Source organism: Rhipicephalus sanguineus, chromosome 7 (genome assembly GCF_013339695.2).
Source record: "Rhipicephalus sanguineus isolate Rsan-2018 chromosome 7, BIME_Rsan_1.4, whole genome shotgun sequence".
In the NCBI taxonomy this organism is placed as follows: Eukaryota; Metazoa; Arthropoda; class Arachnida; order Ixodida; family Ixodidae; genus Rhipicephalus; species Rhipicephalus sanguineus.
The window spans coordinates 152,616,971-152,639,262 of record NC_051182.1 but is presented as its reverse complement, the minus strand read 5'-3'; the positions used below and the strand labels follow the sequence as shown (position 1 = coordinate 152,639,262).

Sequence of the window (22,292 nt, the reverse complement as noted above, 5' to 3'; positions counted from 1 at the left end):
TGTAGAAACGGTAGCCAAGGCGAGTAGAAAACCACTCCCTCGTCTTTGAAGGCGGCGTGGTGAGGGGCCCTTTAAAGTGCGCGACAAGCCCGTGTAATTTCGCTCATTCTTGAAGGATTTAAAAAATTTTTGCGGCAATCGACTCGTCAGGCAATAAACTTACATAGTGAGGTCCCTCGGCACTCGCTGTAAAAGTGGTTCCTAGCCCTTTTATGTGCCTCTGCAGCTTTTCTCGAGTAATCCTAGTATGGAGGCATCACAGGGCGACGTACGAAACGAAAGTTGCTTGAAAGTACAGTCGCAACGGAAAAAGATTAGCACTAGTGAATGCTGGCGGGAGCGGCAAAATTCCGACACGCTGCGCTGTTCTTACCGAGCAGGCTGACAGCGAGAGTGCCAAGCACATTCCATTTCCCAAAGCAGGGGTGGCCGGAAGAAAGCACTCCAACAACTTGCATTTGAAATGATGGCTTGGCCGCTGCTTATCAGAAAACCACACACCAACGTTGCTGCGGACGTGCGTTCACTTGAGTTTCTTTCTTTCTTTCTTTCTTTCTTTCTTTCTTTCTTTCTTTCTTTCTTTCTTTCTTTCTTTCTTTCTTTCTTTCTTTCTTTCTTTCTTTCTTTCTTTCTTTCTTTCTTTCTTTCTTTCTTTCTTTCTTTCTTTCTTTCTTTCTTTCTTTCTTTCTTTCTTTTTAGCGGGCACTGCGAGCAGCGGTATTGCTTTATGCCGGCCATCCCCCCGTTGGAAAATGGAATGTGATTGGCACTCTCGCTACAGGCGTGCTCTCGAACAGCGCTACGCGTCGCAATTTTACCGCTCCGTCCTGCAGTCACTTGTGCTTATCTTTTTTTGTTGCGACTGAACATAGTTTTCAGTGCAGTTTCATGTGGGACAAGAACGGCGTGCAGACAAACTTTGTCGCAAAAGAAGCTGTCCAGAGGCACGGTAATTAGGCAACTCGGCCTATTTATTTCGAAGATAATTTTTAAATCCGTGACAATCTCACATCGTCAAATTTAAAACGTCCTTTGGTGTACATGAAAGTGGTGAACAGGTGAGGGCAATAAGCAGGAGCAACAGTTGCAGTAACACCAACAAGTATGAATCTAGCGTGCGACACTTACAGCAAAATTATGGCCGTCCTTGGAACTAAATTCATGCTGATACAATCGAAGACCTCCGCGACATTTCTGACAACTCGCTGGCTAAACAGAAGATTAACGGCTCAAGAACGTCGTCAATGGATTGATGGGTGGATGACAGCGTTCACAATGGTAAATTATGCGTACATGTGCATTCAAATAATGAAAAGTTGTGGAGAAGATGGAAGGTTCATGAAGTGATGAAAAATTCTTGAACCCGGGGTGTCCCTGCAGCAACGTTTCGGCAAGCCCTCTTGTCTTGTTCAAGGCGACAACCTCAACATCTTCAAGGTTGCAACAGTTGCAACCTTGAATAAGTTGAGGTTGCCGCCTTGAACAAGACAAGAGCGCTTTTCGAAACGTTTGCCCCTGCGACGCTTTGTGTGCAAGAATATCTCATCTCGTGTACATGTAGAGTGTCAGAGAACGTCGATAGTCCTCTCCGTCTTACTAAAAGCATGCTTAAAAATGTGACTCGATCTCGAAAATGTCTAACAAAGGTTCGAATCTATCCCGAAATGTTCCGTGTAGTTCTCCTCGTGAGACCTCCGTTCGTTAGCTCCGCAAATTTGATGCTCAAAGCCGGGGTGTTGCAGAGAGCCTTGAACGCTGCTTCGCTGCGAGACGACTGGTCGCCCAAGAGAAAGTGCACAGCACACGTTAGGTATCCCATGTTACGGCTGATGAGATCTTCGACAAAGAACCACCGCTCGTCGTCTACACCGTTCGTAGATACCCGAACGCGCAACTTGGTGACGGACTTGTTCCCGCAGAACAGGTCGCCAAATATATGGAGGAAGTCGTCGTTCTCGGTCGGGTCCCAGGACGCGAAATATATCTCGGATAGGGTCTCGCTGGCGAAGATTTCTTCAACCACGAACCACAAGTTGTCATTACCTAGACGAATCCCGCTCAGTCGCAGCGATCGAAGACTCGTGTTCCTGGAAATCACATCGAGAAGCACGCTGTGAGGTGGGTCTGCCGATTTGAGTGTGAGGTCGAGATCAGGCCGGTTGGAACCGATGAGTGCGAGTTCGCTTAGCGAGAAAGCACTTCTCAGGCACTTGCTCAGCTTGTTAAACGTGGGGATGTCAGAGAGGACTTCCTGTGTCAACAGGAGCTTCAGCGTAGACACCTTGTACCAGGTGCAGGCCATGTGTACCGTGTCCGCGAACGCCTTCGGACTCTCACAGTCGACAGAGCTGATCGCCATCTTACGCAATGCTTCCGGAAACTCCCAAAGCTCAGCTAGCGCGGAACGGTCGACGAGGAAGATATCTTCTAGGCGCACTCGTCTGCTCATTCCGGTCTGCCGGATGGTTCGGCAAACTTGCATCAGATTGCAACGCGACACGTGTCTCAGCGAGATTATCTGGAGAGATTCCACGGTGACGGCTACGTTTAACAGTGCCTGTAAGTCATCCGGTTCGAGTCCCGCGAAGCTGAGGGCTAAAAACGACAGCTCCACTCGCGCAGTACGGTCGAACGCCTGAATCCAGGGACACGTTGACTTCGTGAGGCCTGGGTCGTCCGGTTGTTCGTCGCGAGTAGCTTTACAGGCTCGTCGGTGTTCTGGCAACGACTTCGGTATGCACCACCGGCAGCCGCTGATGTCGAGGCTTCGAAGGCGCCCTCCATTTCGAGACACTAGGTGGGCGAACAGAGCCGCGCACTCGGCGTTTAGCAGGAAGCCCGTGAGTCGAAGCTGCTCGAGCTCACCGCGAAGGGCGAGCGCTTCGACGATGCGCTTGAGATCCGCGCATGTGCTGTCGGAATCCGAACGCATGCCTTGCATGCTCAGCGAGGTCAGCAGCACACTAGTGGCCAGAAAGCGGCAGAACTTGGATAGTCCATTCGGCATGTACGAATGCAGGATGCTGACGTGTACGCACAGATTCTCGACGGTAGTGTTGTGCACGAGATCGTATATAAGGCACGTCCCGCCTTCCTCGTCCAAGACAATTCCGGGCATCGAGAGAGTGACCAGGCACATGGTGTCCACGAGGAGCTGACATATGGCGTCTAGTAAGGCCAGTGGCGCCGCACCGCAGCCGAGGACTACCAGCTCTCGCAGGTTGGCCATCGTGGAGATAGCTTTGAAAAGGTCTTCTCGAATGCTCCTGTGCAGAGAAAGGTGGCGAATTGAGGCTAAGCTGATCAGAGAATGAAAGAGGTCTGCATTAAAAATCTTCTTTGAAAGAAACGTAAGATTGTTCAAGAAATGATGCGGCATGGGACACATGAAAGAACCATGGCGTACCATGAAGTACCGGCCACTGCAGGTAATTAAGGGGGCATTTCAACAACTCTTAAATTTATCACGAAACAGCCTGAAAGTCGCACACTTCCGTCATGCTGGCCAGTATGTGTTGCAGGGTCCCTTGAACACGACTGGGAAGTACGATTGCGAACAATGCGAAAGTGACCATCTCTGCTATCTTCTACTCTAAAGAGTTCTCCCTAGCCCCACCCTGTCATGACAGCAAGAAATCAGTTGCTAAATCGGTGACCGTTAACATTACTTAGGGCAGCTGCTCTTCGTGACGAGATGACGCCACAGCTTTGCCGTTGTGCTAAATCACACCATCAAACTTCAATTCTGCATTCCATTAACTCACCTCTGCATAAAATTCCCGTAAGCAGTGGCTGTAAGCTACAGCGTAGACGAACCGACGTGTTCGCCGCGAAGAACTGGCACATGCGATGTAGATACTCATCACGCTGTCTCTTCACGCATGCGTATCACGCTAACTACTGAACGGCGCTCTTACAAGATAAGCCTCTGGAAACAACGGCCCCGTGACGAAAGCTGCTTTCACCAGTACAACTCTCTTGAAGCTTTGTTACGCCAAAAACAAGTCCTCTCCAACAAATTTTGGCATAAGCCTAAGTTAACCCCTGTTCGAGCGCAGCCTAACACTAGAATACATCCTAACTATGCACAATTGCCGCGCTTTGACCGTTATTAATGAAAAGCTGGAACAGTATGCTGCCTTTCATAACTGAGTTGCGACGCTATGGAAGCTACCGATACTTCCCTCTGCAGATGTGATTTTTTTAGACTCAGTAATCAATTAGGATGCTTTGTGCCTTAGAAATACATAAACCGCGTTTTTCATACGGCTGCGAGTAGGTTGTTCTGGATCGCTTGGACTTTTTCTTTTCGTACCGTGTCCTGCGCGATTAGTTCCTGTGGCGCGCAGCGAGAGCTAATCACGAATTCAAGCGCGACCACGCTCGCACCTAAACATTTTACTGACCGTATTTCTTGCATAGCTTCTGCATCGTTGCATCTGATGCATGAAACGGAGTATATGTCGTCCGCTATTAGACCACATCGGAGCGTTGCAATGCATCTGAACCGCACACGACGGCCTAGTTTTGATGGCTATCGTAGTATCACCGCAAAGCTGAAACATTATTCAAACGCCACTTGGCCCACGAATCAAGTGCTGACGACTCACGCGTACGTATACCCACCTGTAGTCACCGAACAGACTGCCGAGTGTCAACGTCCGTAGGCTTGTGTTTTTCTCAAGCGCCGAGACGACGCACTCCCGGTACTCGCCGAGTCCACTGCCCTCGATGAGGACGTCGTCCAGGTGTAGGCTCTCGACGCAGCTGTGCTGCACGAGGAGGACGTGGAAGAGAATCCGAGCGTCGCGGCTTCGCACTCGCTGCTTGAATCCGCCACTGCACCTGTAGACGACCCGTACCAGGCACAGCTTTCCGGGACGTCGGAGTTCTCGCAACTGCAAGCCGACGTGCCATAGGACGTAATTCCAACGGGATAGGTAATCGAAGATGTGACAGATGGGCGTCGAAACGCTGCACTCGCTCTCGTCACCGCGACGTTTCGCACTGCAAGGAACGTTCAGGCTCAGTCCAGGAATGCGTCGGTTGAGTTCTTCGGAATCCAGCTCTTCAGTTCCTATGCGTATCTTGCCATCCATGACGTGTTGGTGGGGTCGTAGGTATTTGTTCAACAAGGTCGCATCCGCAGCTCATAGCAAACACGTCTGAGCAAAGCACCAGGCCACACCTTTTCCCACTGCTTCTTCCTACCTTTCATTTGCCCCTCTCACTCTCTCTCTCGTTCGCTTTCGTATCATTTCAGCTTTGGTGAGCGGCGATCAATATACTTTCTTCCGGGTGTTGACGTCACAATAGATATAGAGCTGCGGCCGACCGTTTGACTATATGCCGCGCAACAGCTGCGGCTCTCGGCAATCGGGCGAAATTTGTCCCAAACTTGTTTTCGTCATGGATGAAAGATCGATTCTGCATGAAATAGTATCGTGACCACGAATTATCGTGGCTTGCAAACAACAGGTCGTTCTCTAAGTTCGGTGTCGCGCATTCCATGAGTTACTTATCTACCACAAGGCCTCGAGTTCGGTGACATGGCAGGTCCGCGATGCGCACTCTGTACCAACGCTTCCCGTCTGACGTGAACTGTAAATTAATGCGTAAACCGCGCGTGAGTGCACTTGCTGGAAAACGCACAACACATCAGGGCGCATATGGCCTGGCCTACGGCGGCATGAACGGAATGCAGAGAGAACGAATTTCGCGAGGAAAATATAATTTGGACGTTCGGTATGCACACGTGCGTTAATGTATTTTCACACCCATAAGTCACCTTGATTGTATTTTATGTGCAATATCCTCGAGCGAGATCAAAATAAAAGCATAGTTTTTTCTTGGGCATTGCATGTAGCGCAATTATTGTGGATATTATGGAGCGCCGCAATGCCGCCAACACGCTCGAGCTCCACCATGCGAAATGGTTAGAGCGATGAAACGTGCAGTCACAGCCACAATCTACGCATCTCGGCTAACTTCTGTGCTTCACCGGTACCATCCGAACGGCACTGTTGTTTGACGAATTTCGCAACGTCGAATTCTTCAACGTTGCGAAAAGCATACCTGTGCATTATTTTCGATATTCATGTTTCGATCGTGCTGATCGAACCTGCAACATCCGAGTGAAGTGAAATGCACGCGGCTAAAGTCTGGCTGGGACATAAGTGCTACTAAATGGGGTGTTAAATGATTGTGTTCCAATGAAGAAGCAACTCCGCGTTCCTGACTGCGCAAGTAATGACGACGGCGTATTATGTTTGCAAACCATCGATACGTTAAACATGCGGTCCCGTGCAGCAGCGATGGCGCTACTCGCTAGCGGCCTACTACTGCGGCAAGTCCGTCAGGCAGGCTCGGTACGTACTACCTCGGAGTGCCGTTCAGTTCATACGTCAATTCTAGTTCACGCCGTTTTCTGTAGCACGCCCAGTATTTCTCAAAGCGTCGTTGATGCACGGTAACGGAGCTAGAATATAACCTTTCACACCGCAGCAGATAATTAGGAGGCGAGAACTAAGTACTTCCCATGGTTGCCGACAGTATTTTGGTCTCATATCCATTTCAGTGCAGCTCATGACTTCATCCGGCGAAAGTCGCACGGGCCATACGTCCGCACGTCCTATCTGTTGCTGTGCTAACAAACTGGTTGACCCTCCTCCGGGTGCCATTTTGAATCTAACGGTGGCCCACATAAAGTTCGTGGGCATTGCGAATAAATGACTTCTGATCATCTATTTTCATTACTCAACCACTTAAAGATGAAAACTGAACTATATGTATTTTGACAATAAATAAACGTGCAGTCAGTCAGAGTTCTTCCTACATATTACGGCTATGAAGCTCTTGGACGCCCGTTGATTCACAGAAACCGGCAGCAAAGGTGGTGACGCCAAGTCCTCCATTCGGCGCGGGCGATTCAAATTCAACAGTGCCACCAAGGACTTTCGGTGGCTGTTTTCGGCGCAATAAAATTATTGTATTGGCTCCCAGAAAGCGGTGGCATACTCGAACGCAGGTAAAAATAAATCTAGTGTAACCTAACATTTTCCTTTTAGTGTCCGTTTGAGAAGATACGAGTTGTAAGACTCTCAGAGGCCTCACAAACACCCCATCGGCCAGAGAATTGGTACAGGCTCTAGAAAAAGCTGGGCCGAAAGAGTGCCGACCACACGGACACCGTCATTGCCCAAGCATTGCGATTGTTGCCCGTGAAATTATTCACAGAACGGCTAAGATTCGCGCTATGCAACGCTACTAATACTGAACGAAGGAAGGGTATTTTCGAGGGCTCGTGTGTTTCTTTGACACAACCTTAATTAAAGCCAGCAGATAATGAAGCCAAGTAAGGTATATGGAACGTTAATTGTACTGTTCTTAGTGTACTGTAGTAATTGTGTTATATATGTGAAAAAATTAAACTGGACGACAAGGCAACATGCCGCTGGCAGAAACCGAACCTGCAACCTTCGGATTACGTGCCCAATTCTCTACCAATTGAGGTACGGCGGCGGTCGTCCTCTCGTCCACTATTTCCGGTGTTTCTGTGCACGCAAACCAGGGAGTGTCTGTCAGCTCGGCTCGTAGCCATGACAACGAGCGCCGAACACTTTCTTTTTTCCAGCTGGCGTCGCGTAGTACGTGATCTTGTACAGCTGACCAATAAGCTTCCGCATACTACCTGAAGGCATCAAGTGATCCGGAACGAGACCCTAGCTATGAAGAAATCAAGGAAGAGAATTTCCGAGGGCTCGTTTCTTTGCTTGACGCAACCTACCCGATATCCAAGGCTTATTCGAATGTCGTGAATTAGAACGTGAAAGGAAGAAGCATTTCAGTAAGCGATATCGTGAGAACATTCCCTTTGACCCGTCCATGTTTTGGGCAATGGCATAATTTTTCACCATGCGTCAGTCCAGCGCTTCCTCTATGTGTGCTTGGGTGAAGGAGAGGAGCGCAATGGGAAGCGGCCGTCGGCGTTAGTGCGGCTTTTAGCCGCCAGGCGCCGCCACCGGAGTAGACCCGCCGTCGTGTCGTCGATCGCAGAAACGAATGTTGTGGCTGCATTCGAAGTTGCTATATATGGTTCAGATTTCGGCTGTATTCGCGTTGTTTAAAGTATAATTACAACTTGTAAACGGAAATCATGAAGCACTTGTCGTTGTGGGCAACTAGCCCATTTCAGAGGCATGCGTCGTTCGCGGCTATTTGATCGAGGCGCTTGCGCGTCGTCTGCTAGGCCGATACCAGAAAGCGCATGCTAGTGATGCGCGGAAGATTGTTTTGTCACCGTTACGTTCGCTTGACTGAGAGTCGCTTTTTGACTGCCTGAAAGTGCATTTTTGAAAGTAGCATTTGCCAGGAGTTAATAGTGAAAGCTTGGTCGCTTAAAGTTCCCCAGTGCGTGCTACCGTCTGCTGGTGTAGCACACTATACGCAAGCCTGGACTTATTCATGCGCTAAATAGCACGAAATTTCAATAGACTGCTTCCAGGAATATACGTGATCACCCGTTCCTTTCGTAATGCTTTTGAGAATTACATTTGTTTCCACCGAGAGAAGGCAACAGCTCGTGCCATAAAATGAGGAACTATGCCAAGTGATTCCACCATTTCAGAGCTTAAACCAGTTAAATCGTGGTGGTACAAATAAAAATAGTTACATATACCGCGCGCTTCCTGCAACACTGCCCGATGTGTATGAACGGACGCATGTTGTTCAAGGCTACAGCGGCAGTGCCGACACTCAACTTGAGCCACTGTGATAGGGCGTAAAAAATGCGGCCTATTGTCAGTTGCTTGAGTCCGTTTTTCTATTGGTCGACGGATTGTTGTATAGCCTCAGTATCTCGCTCCTCAGCTATCTTTCTTTTTTCTTCCATTTGGCGTATTCGGTAGTGCGCAAAGTAGAGGCCGAATGGCTGTCGACCTGGATGCTTTTGTCGCATGCGGCAGCCTGCTCAGCCTTGTGAAAGCATTCATTGTGACGCTGTACAGTACGATCATCTGTTAAAGGGAACACTCGAATGAGCAACTTTCATTTTGTTGGCCCCCTAACGGCTAGTGGATGCGGAAAGATTCTTCGTGCACGTTACTAGCCTATCATAAGGGTTCGGAACTGTGAACCGCCAGTAGTGTTATGCAAATCTAATCCACTATGCCTTTGCAGGAAAGCGAAATCCGGACATACCGGAAACGCAAGTGTTCCCTTTAACAGTGGACCCGTCTGTACATAATGATTTTCGGTTTTTTCGCCGGTAGCGCATGTGGTGCCCATGGGCTCCGATTCTTCGGCTTCGGCACCTAATGTCAACACTGCACATGGCGGCGATCGCGAAGCAGCGTTGCTACTAGTACATGCATTCGTTGACTGCTCGGACACAGCACGGTCACGTTTAGTGACACTTGCTATGGTTGGTTCAGTTACCTTCGGCTGCAAACGTGAAGGATAGTCTGCAAAGACTGACACTCCTGCATCTTTCTTAAGCCGCCGCTTCTTATATTCTATGAAATCTTCGTGTCGTAAACGACGGCTACATAATCTAGTGTAGTTTGAAGATGTATTAGGAGACCAGTTATCCCTCCTAATTTCTGCAAGCCACTTCTCCCGAACACCAGCGGCAGCTGGAATTTCATGGAACGACAGTCGAACAGTGTATTAGGGCGGAAGCCTTCGATGCCTCATCAAACGCGGAAATTGACCGTCGGTGGCGTCAACACGAGTGATGCAAGAAATCATCATTACGTGATGACGTCATCATATCACGTCTCACATAATAAAATTTTGTGACATCATCTTGACGTCACATAACGTGACGTTCGTCATATTACATCTTCGCTTGCTCATAATCGACCGATCACGGAGGCAGTGCATAAGGAACAGAAAGCTTGCAGTGCCGCGATCCTTGAGGCTGTATGAAAACCACGTTAGGTACAGAAATATCTGGGAGGGCGGCAGGGGTTCTTCAATACATTGACTGGGAAGAAAAAAAAGAAGATGGCTTTCGCCTTTCAGTCGTCTAAGGTGAATGCATAAAAGACCGTGTGAGTTTTCTTTTCTTTATAAATAAAAGGAAATAAAAAAGGCAATCGTGATTTTTTGCCGTTCCATTTGCAGAGTGTGACACAACAGTATGACATACTAGGGCATGCGAATGACGTGGTTGCAATAGCCTGAAATAGAAAATAAAACGCCAATGTTATCAAATTCGAATGCAAGTATCGAACCGGCAGCACGGCCTGACATAGACTGCCTGCGGAATACGTACAGTAGGGATGGAAAGAAAGGCGAACATGCGGCATCTACATTCTTTCCTGCTTCGCAGTTAGTTTCAAGTGGTTAGATAATGGATGAAAAGACGGAGTCATCCATGATGCAGTTAAAGACCATCTAGCACCTCTTTATTGCCACCACAGTCAGAACGTGATGAAAGCAGCGCGCCGCTGTGTTCGTGTTTCTTTCCATCCTCCCTCTACCTGTGAGAGCCTGCGAGAAATACGAATGCAATTAAACTCGAATGCAAACACAAATTCGTGAGCTTCGTGATACGCGCGGCCGTTCGGCGCCAGCTTCCCGTAGTCTTAGAGTTCCTGTATATGCTACCTTTAGGTAGCAGAGTTGCGCATCTGTTTTCCAACGCCGCTAGCAACCATGCATTGCGGAGAAGCTGCCGCTTGGGCCAATTTTTTTATTTCTCGACGCCGCCGCTGCAGCGAACTGAATTAACACTTGTCATCGACAGCCAATGCTTATCGCCGGTCTTCGACACGCCAGACAGGTTAATCGGCGACACGGTAGGCATGTCGCCTGCAAAAACAAAGTGCGACTTCACCGCATAGCTGTGGTTGCTAGCCGGACCTATGCGCTACTCTGCTACCTAAAGGTAGCATATACAGTGACTCTACGTAGTCTACTCGCACAGCGCCACCACGTGGCCGCGGCGAACGGAGGTGGAGCTCGCGCTAGACGGCCCGAGAAGAGCGTTCGCCCAGGCACTGAAAAAGTAGTGGAGGCGCTGGTCAGTTTTATGCTCTTTAGAAGACGCGGGAATTGAAGTTTATTTATCCCAGAGATTCGTAGCATATCCTCTTTAAAGGGACACTAAAGAGCAAAACGATTTTTCTCATATTAGTAAAGTACTCTTTGACGATACCAAAAACACCACGCTTACAGCGAGAAGACGCTTAGTAAGCGAGAAAACGCGAAAAAACAAAATGTGGGTGGCGATGCCATCCACATTTTTGTTTCCGCACCATTCGCCGTGACGTCACATGCTCACAAGTTTCCGCACCATTCGCCGTGACGCCACATGCTTGACGGCGCCTACAAGGCACTATAGTCGGTGACAGCCTAAGAATAAATATAAGCTCCGCCCACGAGGCCGTATTGCTCATATTTTGCATGCCTCCGCGCTACAAACGAAGTAGTTCCTAAACAATGGCAATAATTTTCACGCATATAAACCTTATTTTGCAATACTGCACTGATATTGAAATAAAGAAAGCAAAGCTAGATAAAATAAATTGTGAAGGCACGGAGTTCAGCGTCAGCATAACAATATATGCGTTGTTTAAATCTTACCCCCCGCCGCGTTCATCTCGGAGTCTATACGAAAAAGTAATGTACATCTCAAAGGTGATGTTTCTGAGCAGTACCTATTATGGTATTAAGACAAAGGATGCCAGATTGAACAAAACTTAAGATAAAGGAATCGTTATTTTACGGTTTCACAGAACAAAACAGGGGCATTAATCACATTTAGTAAGGTCGTTTGTAATTTTTTGTGAAACTCTCGCCGCCAGTTTTCTTCACTGTCTGCTGTAACTATGGCAACTGTGACTCAAAGCGAAGTATGGCGAAGTGGTCTGAGATCGCCTTTGTGAATTTCGACTCTTGCGTTGTGGTAATTACCGCATTTGCGTCTCTAGTCGCCGTGCTTGTCATCGTGTTTGAGGAACACGCCAAAGCTTCATTTGACGTCTTGTTTCAACAAAATAAAAGCGTGTTGCACACATGGCGTTTAACTGTGGGGGCCATTGCATGCGTTTCCGTTACGTTCACGCCAAGGAGGTGTGCGCGGCCAAATTGGCATTGAATAAAAGCTTTACGTGGGATTGTTTCTTGCTTCGACAACTTGCACTGGCACTGCCATTGCCCCTTAACCTGTTGAACGTTCTAAGTTTTTAGTTAATTTATTATTTATTTATTACATACCTGCGTCGCCCCAGTGGGCATTGCAGCAGGGGGGGCCCACTTTTGCTTGAAGAGGGGCCCCTACCTTCTATATAAAGTGTGTGTGTCTGTGCGAAGGTATATATATCTTTACGCACATTGTGAAGAGGCTGTCATCGGTTGCCATAAGACAAATCGGAAAAGGATACACGCTTCTCAAAAGCCGACCGATCTTTATCAAGGCAAAATTTACGAGGCTTCGATGCGCTTTTATAGCATCGTCCTCCGTGGAGGTAGGGCGAATAAATAAATAAATAAATAAATAAATAAATAATAAAAAATGTAGAAATGAAAAAATCAGTAGCCAAAAGACCACACATATACACTCGGACATAGAAAAAGCACGTGCATTCTCGAAGAAAAAAAAAACGGAAAACATAGATGCCTATATAGATAATCTCGGACACAATCAGTAAGTACATTCCTTTCGTACATTGTCAAGCTCCACCTCTCCGGCTCCCCCCTCCTCATTTGTTCGTGAAGCATAGTGAGGGGGTGAGGCTTCACAAGAAGGAACAAGCGCTTAAAAAAGGGGTCTATGCACTATAAGCTTCACGAGTTTAATATAAACAAATTATCACTGCGTAATAGATGCACACAATACACGCCAAATGCTACAAAATGCACGTTAGACAAAAACAAGAATTCCAAATATGATATCGCGAAGTATGATGCAACGCCAGTAAAAACAAAGGCTTTTTTTCCACTCAATAATTGTTTTAGCGGCGTCACTTCAGTTACGATCACGATCCATGCAATCGACGTGTCACAGCGAGCGCATCATTTCAGGGTTTGTAGACAACGATTACCTCGCACGGCGTTTCTCATTGCAAGGCGTTCGTGCATCGAGCGCGATACTTACGCGACGGGCACTTCAACCCAAAACGTTGCTTCAACCTAGCACGTCATTCTGGGCTGGTGGAACTAAATTCCGTAGAGACGACGCAACTGCGCTAATAGGCACACGTCACATAATCACAAACGCACCAGATAACCACAATTATCTTCTTATAATGCACACACCACTGCATATTCTCCACACCTGGTTTGTTTACTTTCGCATTGTGATGCGCTAACGGGCTTCGCTGGTCGCTTTCTTTCTCTCACGCTTCGTCCGCACATACGTCACCTATATAGGCGCACAGCACGGCGCATATCAATATAGATCACCAAGATTCCCACGTCGCGAGCTCCAAGCAACACACACACGCGCAGATGTGGCAACGCTAATGCCATGGTAATGCCATGGCTTTTGTGGGCGGTAAACCGTACACAGACGCGCACATTCCGACTTCACTTTTACCTCACTGCACACGAATGAACGTGACGACAATCGCCGATGCGGTGACCCTCAGGCGATATGCTTGATGTATCCGAGCGATGGAGGGAACACACGCCGTGTTGCAACTTGACGCTGCCGAAACGACGGAACGCGCTAAAGCGTTGTAAAACACTCCGAGCTGCTGCCGCTTCGGTGCACTTCAAACGCGGCACAGTGACAAGCTTCTATTGCATCGGATGACGACCGGCGAGGACGATGCTGGGTACGTGCGGATAACAGTAGGAAAGAGCTTCTTCTGGAAGAAACAAGCACCGCAGAAAATTCGAATTGACGGATCTCGGTCTCGATGCAGCGGTACCTCGCCTGTCGTCGCGAACGGCGCCATGTTTCATTGTTCATTGGTTCGTCTTAACCGTTACGTCATGCTAAAGAGCGGCCGTAGTTGGACGCGCATAATACAAATAGACAGCGGTAGAGTTTACTTTTTATTCTTAGCTTGTCACCGACTATACGTAGTTCCTAATCGGTGGTAAAATGAAGTACATTGTCCTCTGAGGGGGCCATGGACTTAACATACCAAGTTTGGGGCAATTTTGTTGAGCTAATGGCGCTGAAATACGATAAATATACTTTGAAATCCGTGACGTCACGAGAGGAGATTTCGGCGCGAAATTTAAAAATGAAACTTTGAACTTGATTTTCTCCTCTTTAATAAACCTATGATAGCGAAATTAACGACATTAGAGTTCTAATAGCGCAATTTATCGATCTAAACCAATCCATTGTTTTTCTTTAGTGTCCCTTTAAGAGGACGCCACTACGGGAGTGTTTCTATACACTCGCCTCGAAAGTTTTGTTTCCAAGGGTGTTTCTGAAGCAGTAATGCCTTGAATTCATCATCAGAGTACACACTTTTTTAACGGCACATGTTTCATATTCGCTGCGCGCCCTTTAAGTTATTATAATTTTATAACTTATATCTATTTTACCAACGTCTAGTGCGCAGGAATTTAGGCTCTTTTATAGCAACTTGACACATAGCCATTGTCATTATTCCCGCCCCTGCATCCTCTTCGCGCTATTCGGTCGGAGCCGGTCCTTTCGTCAACAAGCGCACGACTTCGTCATCGGCACTTGCAATAGCCATGATGCCTGCAAAGATAAAAGGACATGTCAGCCACCACGTCACTCTCATCCTGACTTCCAAATACAGTTCGCAATAAGGAAACAATAGGAATTGAAAAATAAAACTTCTTGTTGGACTGCTCGGTGGATACAACGACATAGCGAGGGACACAGAAAAGACAAACGGATGCTGTGTCCTCGTCTACGTCTTGCATGTCCAAACACCATTAGTCAATCCTCGATATAAGAAAAACGGTTATAACGAAATACCGAGTACAACTAAGTGAGTGACGAACAGCCCTGCCTTTAAGACAGTGTTAAGAATGCGTGGTTCTTGCGAATTTTTTGATATAGCGAAGTTATTTTAACGTCAGATGCGATTTTGTTATAACGAGCCTTGACTGTATACTCTGCCAACTGGCCCAAGAAACAGTACTCCCGAAAAAAGAAATTCCGTGTTCACGTTGGAAGTACTGAATTTGGAGCATTAGCCATAACCGTCACATTTATGGATAACCGAAATGATTCTTCCAGTGCATATCAGGGTCTTTGTTCCTTTTTAATACTGCATACAACTTCTGAAACTTTTATTCTGGACAGCATACAATGAAGTGTAGATCGACATGTTGCGTCTGTTTGCCCAATAAGACCGAGTGTATCATTTCGTCGGCCCAATTCAAATCTTACGATATATATATATATATATATATATATATATATAGCCAGGAATGAAATTGCTCCGCCGAACCGTCCTTTTTAATCACTATATCACTAGTTGTCCCGCTCTTTTGAGACATTTTAATCATGTTGCCTTCCCTACACAGAGCCAGCAGATAATGAAGCCAAGGAATGTATAGGGGACGATAATTGCACTGTTTTAAGTTCATTGCAGTAATTGCGACGTAGATGTGAAGAAAGTAAAGTGGAGGAAAAGACAACTTGCCACCGGCGGGGACCAAACCTGCAACCTTCAGTTTATTAGCATGCCAGCGGCTATATACCCGCTGGCAAAGAATCTGTTCTTCCAATGAAGAGCCTCTCTCTTTCTCTTTTTCTCTTTCTCTTTCTCCCAGTCTGCACCGTAGATATGCTTCTATGAAGGTGCACCTGTTGGTGGAGCGATATTGCTTTGTTTATATTGTGGCACTGCTATTTTCCATACTTTAAAAATATAACTCCTAAGCCAGGCATATTTTAAGGAACTGACGTTATATTTACTGTGATATTTTCGAAACATTCACAACAAAGCGGGAAACGTATACTGGAAGGGCTAATTAATGTAAAAACATGGCATCGTTCTATAGCAAGCTCTACACTCGATGGAAGCTAGAATAAATATAGTTCGCACTCACCAAAAGTTAGCACAGAGAAAAGCAGAAACAACGCTGCGACACGTCCCGCCATTCTACCCAGGAAGTGCTGTCGTACGTCTTGCGTTAATGCTGTTGAAAGAGATATGCATAGGTCGGTAAAAAGTGTGGAGCTCACTCAGACTCGCTCATGAAATACATTTTGCCTTTAGAGCTCACTCGGGCTCAGACTCACCAAAAGTTTCTTTAACTCAACTCAGACTCAGACTCACTGAAATGTTTCTCAGCCGGGCTCACTCGGACTCAAACTCAACAAAGTATTAATCACTCGGACTCACTCAGACTCAAACTCACAGCTCTAGTTGAGTCTGAGTGAGTCGACTCATGAGTCCGTTAGCATATAATTTGTTGCTTTGTTGACCATGGTGTCAATGCTCTTCAACACCATGTTGTATCTCGCAAATTTGGTACTCTACTTGGTGCCTTTTGATCTCGAACCTTCATATATGAGTCATGAGTGGCTGCAATCCAGTAAGGGCATTTTTATGGAAAGAGGTGACTGAAACGGGATATTTTTATCAAGAACTTCCTCTGAGAGAGTTTGCGGGGGGGGGGGGCATAACCTACCCCCCTCGCCCCTTTTACATGACTCACGCCTCTAATTATTAAATATTGAGCCGGCATATGAGCGCTTGCGCATTGAAGTTTGTGCGAGTCGGCGGAAGCATAAGCGTGAGCCGACATAAAGCTGATAGTAATGCTGAAATTGTGTAGACTCACAGACTTAGCCCAAGGGCAATTAACATACTGGTGATTATGCTTTACCTTTTTCTGTACGTTCATGAGAGAGAGAGAGAGAGAGAAAGCGAGAACACGAAAGGCAGGAAGGTTAACCAGACGAGCTTCCGGTTTGCTACCCAGCAGAGGGCATAAGGGAGTGGAGAATAGAAAGATAGATTACAGGTCTGTGTGCAACGCGCAGGACAGTCACAGCGAAAGCTCGAAGAGCGGCCTTTCTAGAGTCCGTTCCAAACTCCTTCGGGGCGTCTAATGCAAGTACACATGCAAGGTATCCACTATACCATAAATCATAACTTTTATGAAGTAGGGAAGCACCCACTATGCCACTCATCGTCATTCTGCGAATAAGCGAGGTACCCGCTACACATCTGTAAGGCATTATGTGCGTTGTTTATGCTGCATGTGGCTGATGACGATGAAGAATTATGACTGGGCATTTTTCAGTGGGTGGGAAGCTTTAAACCACACACTCGTTGCGCAGTTAGCATTGTGTGACGCGTAGTTGCTATTTTACTCTTCTGCCACGCTATATTACATATCTTAACGAGATTCGTTGCCCGACATGATGCCTGATAGGGTCGTTTTGCAAACCGTGGCTCTTTGGTAGAGTACCCGACTGCCACGGCGAAGCCCCGGTTTCAAATTCCATCTAACCTTGGATATTCATTATTTATTTCATCTTTTTCTTGTTTCAAGCGATATCGGTTACGGACACCGGCGGCGGCGGCGTACAACTTCGGCATTGTTGTTGTGATCTCATAACAGCTTTCGCTGTAAAATCCTTGCACTCGGCCGAGCAAGACTTGATAACTGCGAAGTTGGTCCATCCAAGAAGCAGGCCTTATCGGCTAATGCTAGGTCAATTGGCTAAGGCTAGGTTTGAAACTTGGATTAAGCAAGGCCACTTTTCAACTTTTTATGGCTCTTAATTGGAACGACCACCTTTTCTCTTCACGCCATCCGCATTCTCCAAGTAGGCTGGGTCGGATCGCCGCCGCTCATCTCACTCTCTCTCTCTGCAGCACGTTGAGACTCGCGATAGGCTGCATCTTGTTCAGGTGTACGATTCCTCCTCGGACGACCCATGGCTACAAGCTGCCTCAGCGCGGTCGAGCACAGCCTTTTATGACGATCCCAAGGACAGGCACTTGCGCAGTAAGTCTATTTATGACATTTTCAATGACGTAAACGGTTGCTAGGCAACTCTTTTATTTAAACATGGCGTGGTTATACTTTGCCATCTCCGTAGGTTCGACGCGGCTCATCCACAGCTATTGTTATAGAGCATGCGCGGCTTGGCATGACGTCACATCAGCTGTCGCAGTAGCTAGGGAGTGCGAAACATTGTCAAAGGCATTCTCAAGATCAAGGCCGAGAATGGCCCTAACGTCCTTCACCTTATCTATAATGTGATGTTTCAGCATTATCATAACGTTCTGAGTGGATAGGTGTGGTCTGAAACCTATCAAGTCTTAAGGGAGAGGTTCGTTTCCTCGATGTGTTTCAATATCCGATCGTAGATGACGTGCTCCGCGACCTTGCCTATACGATATGACGGCAATTGGTCGCAACTGTTAAGACTGGGACTCCCGCCAGGTTTGGGGCTGAGAATGACCGAAGCCATTTTCAATGCTCGGGGAAAACCCCCGCCTCCCAACTACGATTGATTTCCTTGGTGAGGATGGGGACAGAATCGTCGTCTAGGTTGCGAAGCGTCATGTTCGGTATGTCTCCTGGGCCGTGGGCGGATTTTCCGTTAAGATTGGTTAACGTGTTCGGACCTCTGCTTCTGGAAGGGCTTGTCCAATTCGAAGCCTCTGGTCTCGTGTATTGCGGGTAGCCAGAAGGAGGTCGGGCTATAGCCAAAGGGAGGTATCTCTGTGCCAGAGACTCCGTTATTTCCTCATACGATTTCGCTTCCGTCTCCGAGTGTAATAATCTGTTTACTAGGCGCGTCTGGTTTCATTTAGATTTGGTCTCCCGCAGCAGGTGTTTGAGGAGGTTTCATTTTCCCCCTCTCTCATCCGACCATTCACCGTGTTGCAAATTTCGTCCCTGCGCTGTTTCTCTTGCGTCTGAGAATGAGCTGCTATTTCCTGATGAAGACTTGGTATGCGTTTGCGCAGTCCGTGATTCAGACGGTGTGTTTTCTGCCTGATAAGAAGGGCGCTTTTGGCCTCCAGAAGATGGGCAAGCTGGCTATCTATTTTATCGACCTTAAGATCACTCTCTATCGTTTTGGTGGACGATTTGAGTCTTCGTCAAGCTGAGATAGCCACTCGCCGAAATCCTGTGGGTCATTACCGTCGTGTGTGTTCCTAGCTCTGATTTTACGGAAGAGGTCCCAGTCTATGAACTTGAAAACTCTAGAGGGTTTCGCCTTAACTTGTAATGTTGTGCTGAGAATACAATGGTCGCACCCCAAGTCCTCGCCCAACTTGGACCACGAGACCTCTCCCGTGGTTGCGACAAAGGTGAGGTCTGGGGTGGTATCCCTGCAGCAAGAATTTCCAGTGCGGGTAAGAAACGTGAGGTCCGTGACCAAAGTCAGATTCAGATCCGAGGCCGCTTGCCAGAGCTCGGCTCCTTTTGGCAGTGGTGCTATGGTACACCCCAAGCATGATGGGGTGCATTGAAACCCCGCTATCACTATGTAATAATAATATATGGGGTTTAACGTCCCAAAACCACGATTTGATTATGAGAGATGCCGTAGTGGAGGGCTCCGGAAATTTCGACCACCTGGGGTTCTTTAACGTGCACCTAAATCTAAGTACACGGGCCTCAAACATTTTCGCCTCCATCGAAAATGCAGCCGCCGCGGCCGGGATTCGATCCCGCGACCTTCGGGTCAGCAGTCGAGCGCCATAACCACTAGACCACCGTGGCGGGGTCCGCTATCACTATGGGTGTGCCCACTAGCCATTGTAGTGGATTTCAATGAAAACGCGGTGAAGCGATGGTGCCATCCCGCACCACCGAAAGAATTCTCGAAAACGGAGGAGCGTGTACTGCGGCGCCTGCAGACAAACGCGCTGCTATGTCCAGCTGCACGACCCAAAAATAGGTGGGCAGTACCAACACTGTGGTGAAGTGGCCGACTCTTACCATATGGTCTGGGCCTGCCAAGTGAACCCAAAGTTAACCCCAATTCCCGACCCCACCAAAAAGGGCTGGGAGGTGACCCTCCTCAATAGCTGAGAACTAGAGGAACAGCGAACTCCGGTCGAGCGGGCTCTGGCGGCGGCTTCGACTAATGACTTCCCGGCCTAGGGATGTATCTAGGCGTTTCTAGCATCACCTGCTTCAATAAAGGTTTCCCCTCCTCCTCCTACCTTTTGGAGAGCTATATATGTGTAGTGTGAATATGCTGTTTCTCAGCTTGCTGCGTGGTATGATCTCTATGGGTGAGTGCGCAACCTTGCTTTGTGTCATTGTGCGCGATGGAAGTGTACATGGTAGACACAAACGTGCAGATACCTCTGTCATCTCGGCTTTTTGTGACGTGTGGTGTCCAGCCTTACAGGCTCACCGTTTACGTAAGCATATCCTGTAGCATAATGGCTTGTGGTCGGATTGACTGGGATTTGATGTATTGCTGTAGGGCTGCCCTTTTTGATTGGAAGCCCCAGCAGTTCCATTGCCAAATTACGAAATAATTAAGGTGTCCCGCCATTGTTGCATACCTCTATAGGCCTCTCCTGCGAATCGTTACGCTGTGCCACCTTCTGTACAATTCTGATCTCAGGCTTTACTTGTGCAGGAGTAGCACCGGCTTAACGTAGAAATTTAACTTGGTCAGCTTCCATCTTTGTGATTCTGCTGTCCAATCCCGCAGTCGACTCGACCACTCCCTTTTGTGCATTTCTGATCTCGGCCAAGCTATCTTTGACCTGCGTTTTGAAATCTGCCTTTTCTTCATTGGTCGGTTTTGCTAGCGCTCTCCTTTTTGTGGGCTTTGTCCCTGGCTGGACGTCCATAGGAGCCTCATCGAGGATCGTAGCCCATGCGGCCACTGTACCGGTATGTGCGATAGGAGGAGACGATGACGGAACTTAAGTTGCTCGACATTTGCCCTGAGGGTAGCATTTTCTCTTTGCATCTGCGCAAAAATATCCGAATGCCGCTCTGGATAGGTGCCCTGATTTACCTATCGTTCGGAGCTCTTGATCTTGGATGCCCAGGTCTGGTGCTGATCTCCTTGCTGCACACCGATGCGGAATGTAGGCAGACTAGAGCAGGAACGGCGCCTGGATGTCGAATGGCCCCTGTATCTCTAATGGCCACCTGCTCCGCCTCTGGAATGAGAGAGCGCCTCTTGTAACGGGAATGCGCACTGGTTGCAGCTGTTGGTGGGTGGGTGACCTCGAGCGAGCGCGAGCTGCTGCTCGGGCCCGCAGAGGAAGCGCGGCCAGCTGCAACGGCTGGCAGCGGCGGAAAGTAGATGTAGATGTAGATCCTATACTGCTGGCTCACAACCACTCAGGGGGATTGGTCAAGAATCGGGTAGCTTAGAAAAAATATCTAAAAACTAGAAATGAGAATAATTTCTCATTTTGTACAGCTAAAACATTTTTTACAAGTTGATTTTGCGAGAATAATAAATAAAAAATGATGGCTGATCCCTCCATCATAGGAATTGGTATAGCACGAAAGTGATACGTGTCGTACAGAAGTAGTGTATTGTTTATAGTGCATTGGTATATGACAGCTCGTACAATGTCTACTGTTGTTCGGCAGATATAGCACCGCTTGATGTGGACGCATCGCACTCACGTTGACGACTAGTGGCACATCTCCGTACCGACTACTAAGGCCCACGATCATGATTGAACCCTTTCGGTAGCTGAAGTTCTTAAGTTGCATTCGGACAATGTAGTGTAGTGATTGCGACTTAAATTGCTCGTGTTTGACACATATTACTATTCCAATGATGATTGAAGTTCTGGAATTCTAATGTGGTCGTTAGTGACGGTGCGGAAAATTCATCTAACATATACGTGGCCACCGCATATGGTGAATCCCACGCAAAGATGCCGTCAACAAGCACATAATAAACACTGATACTCCACATGCATTCCTTCAAAGCGTCGTAAAATGCGAAGAGAAACCCTGCGCGCGTCGTGTCTTCCCTCTAGCCTGGCCGTTACTTCTCACGGGGCGAGCGGGGAACACGGTGCGACAGCCAGGCGAGCATCATAGAGCTATTTTAGGGGCGAAGCTCCTTAAGGCGGCACCCGTTCGTCCCTCGTAGTTGTCGTAGTCGTAGTGCGTAACCAGTCGTAACGCTAGTACCAGATCATGACCTCCAAGGTGGTGCCGGTGGGAGATTTTTCCTGTGCGTTGTTGAACAATAAAAAATTCACAGCGTGCGCGTTAACTAAAAGCCGAATTCTTCTGTCTTTCATTCCCCATTAGCAGCCATTGGCATGTTCCAGTAGGAAACGTTAGTAGAAATAGAAGTGTAAGTGTTAGCTAAAAGCCGACTTCTTCTGTCTCTCATTCCCATTAGCAGCCATTGTTTACCTCCAAGG

The 22,292-nt window shown here is 47.7% G+C and overlaps 1 protein-coding gene and 1 long non-coding RNA gene across 6 annotated transcripts in view; both read right to left on the bottom strand.

The window, feature by feature from the left end:
* LOC119400278 (uncharacterized) overlaps positions 1 to 5,191 on the bottom strand; it is a 132,934-nt gene extending 127,743 nt beyond the window's left edge. For 2 of the 5 annotated variants that reach the window (XM_049418018.1, XM_049418021.1), the window contains exons 1-2: positions 4,627 to 5,188; positions 1,693 to 3,266 (exon numbers count right to left, since the gene is read on the bottom strand). In XM_049418018.1, coding sequence (XP_049273975.1) covers positions 1,693 to 3,266; positions 4,627 to 5,099 — 2,047 coding nt within the window. In that variant the 5' untranslated portion in view covers positions 5,100 to 5,188. Of the gene's footprint in view, positions 1 to 1,519; positions 3,267 to 4,626 lie in introns of those variants that run through there. The other 3 variants (XM_037667297.2, XM_049418022.1, XM_049418019.1) reach the window with 3 other exon arrangements.
* A 4,895-nt stretch (positions 5,192 to 10,086) lies between these two features.
* On the bottom strand, positions 10,087 to 21,071 carry LOC119400949 (uncharacterized). The gene is made up of 4 exons (XR_005185324.2): positions 20,909 to 21,071; positions 16,000 to 16,089; positions 14,512 to 14,674; positions 10,087 to 10,181 (listed from the first exon to the last, which is right to left on the bottom strand). It is a non-coding gene; the product is annotated as an uncharacterized LOC119400949 (long non-coding RNA).
* Positions 21,072 to 22,292: the final 1,221 nt, after the last annotated feature.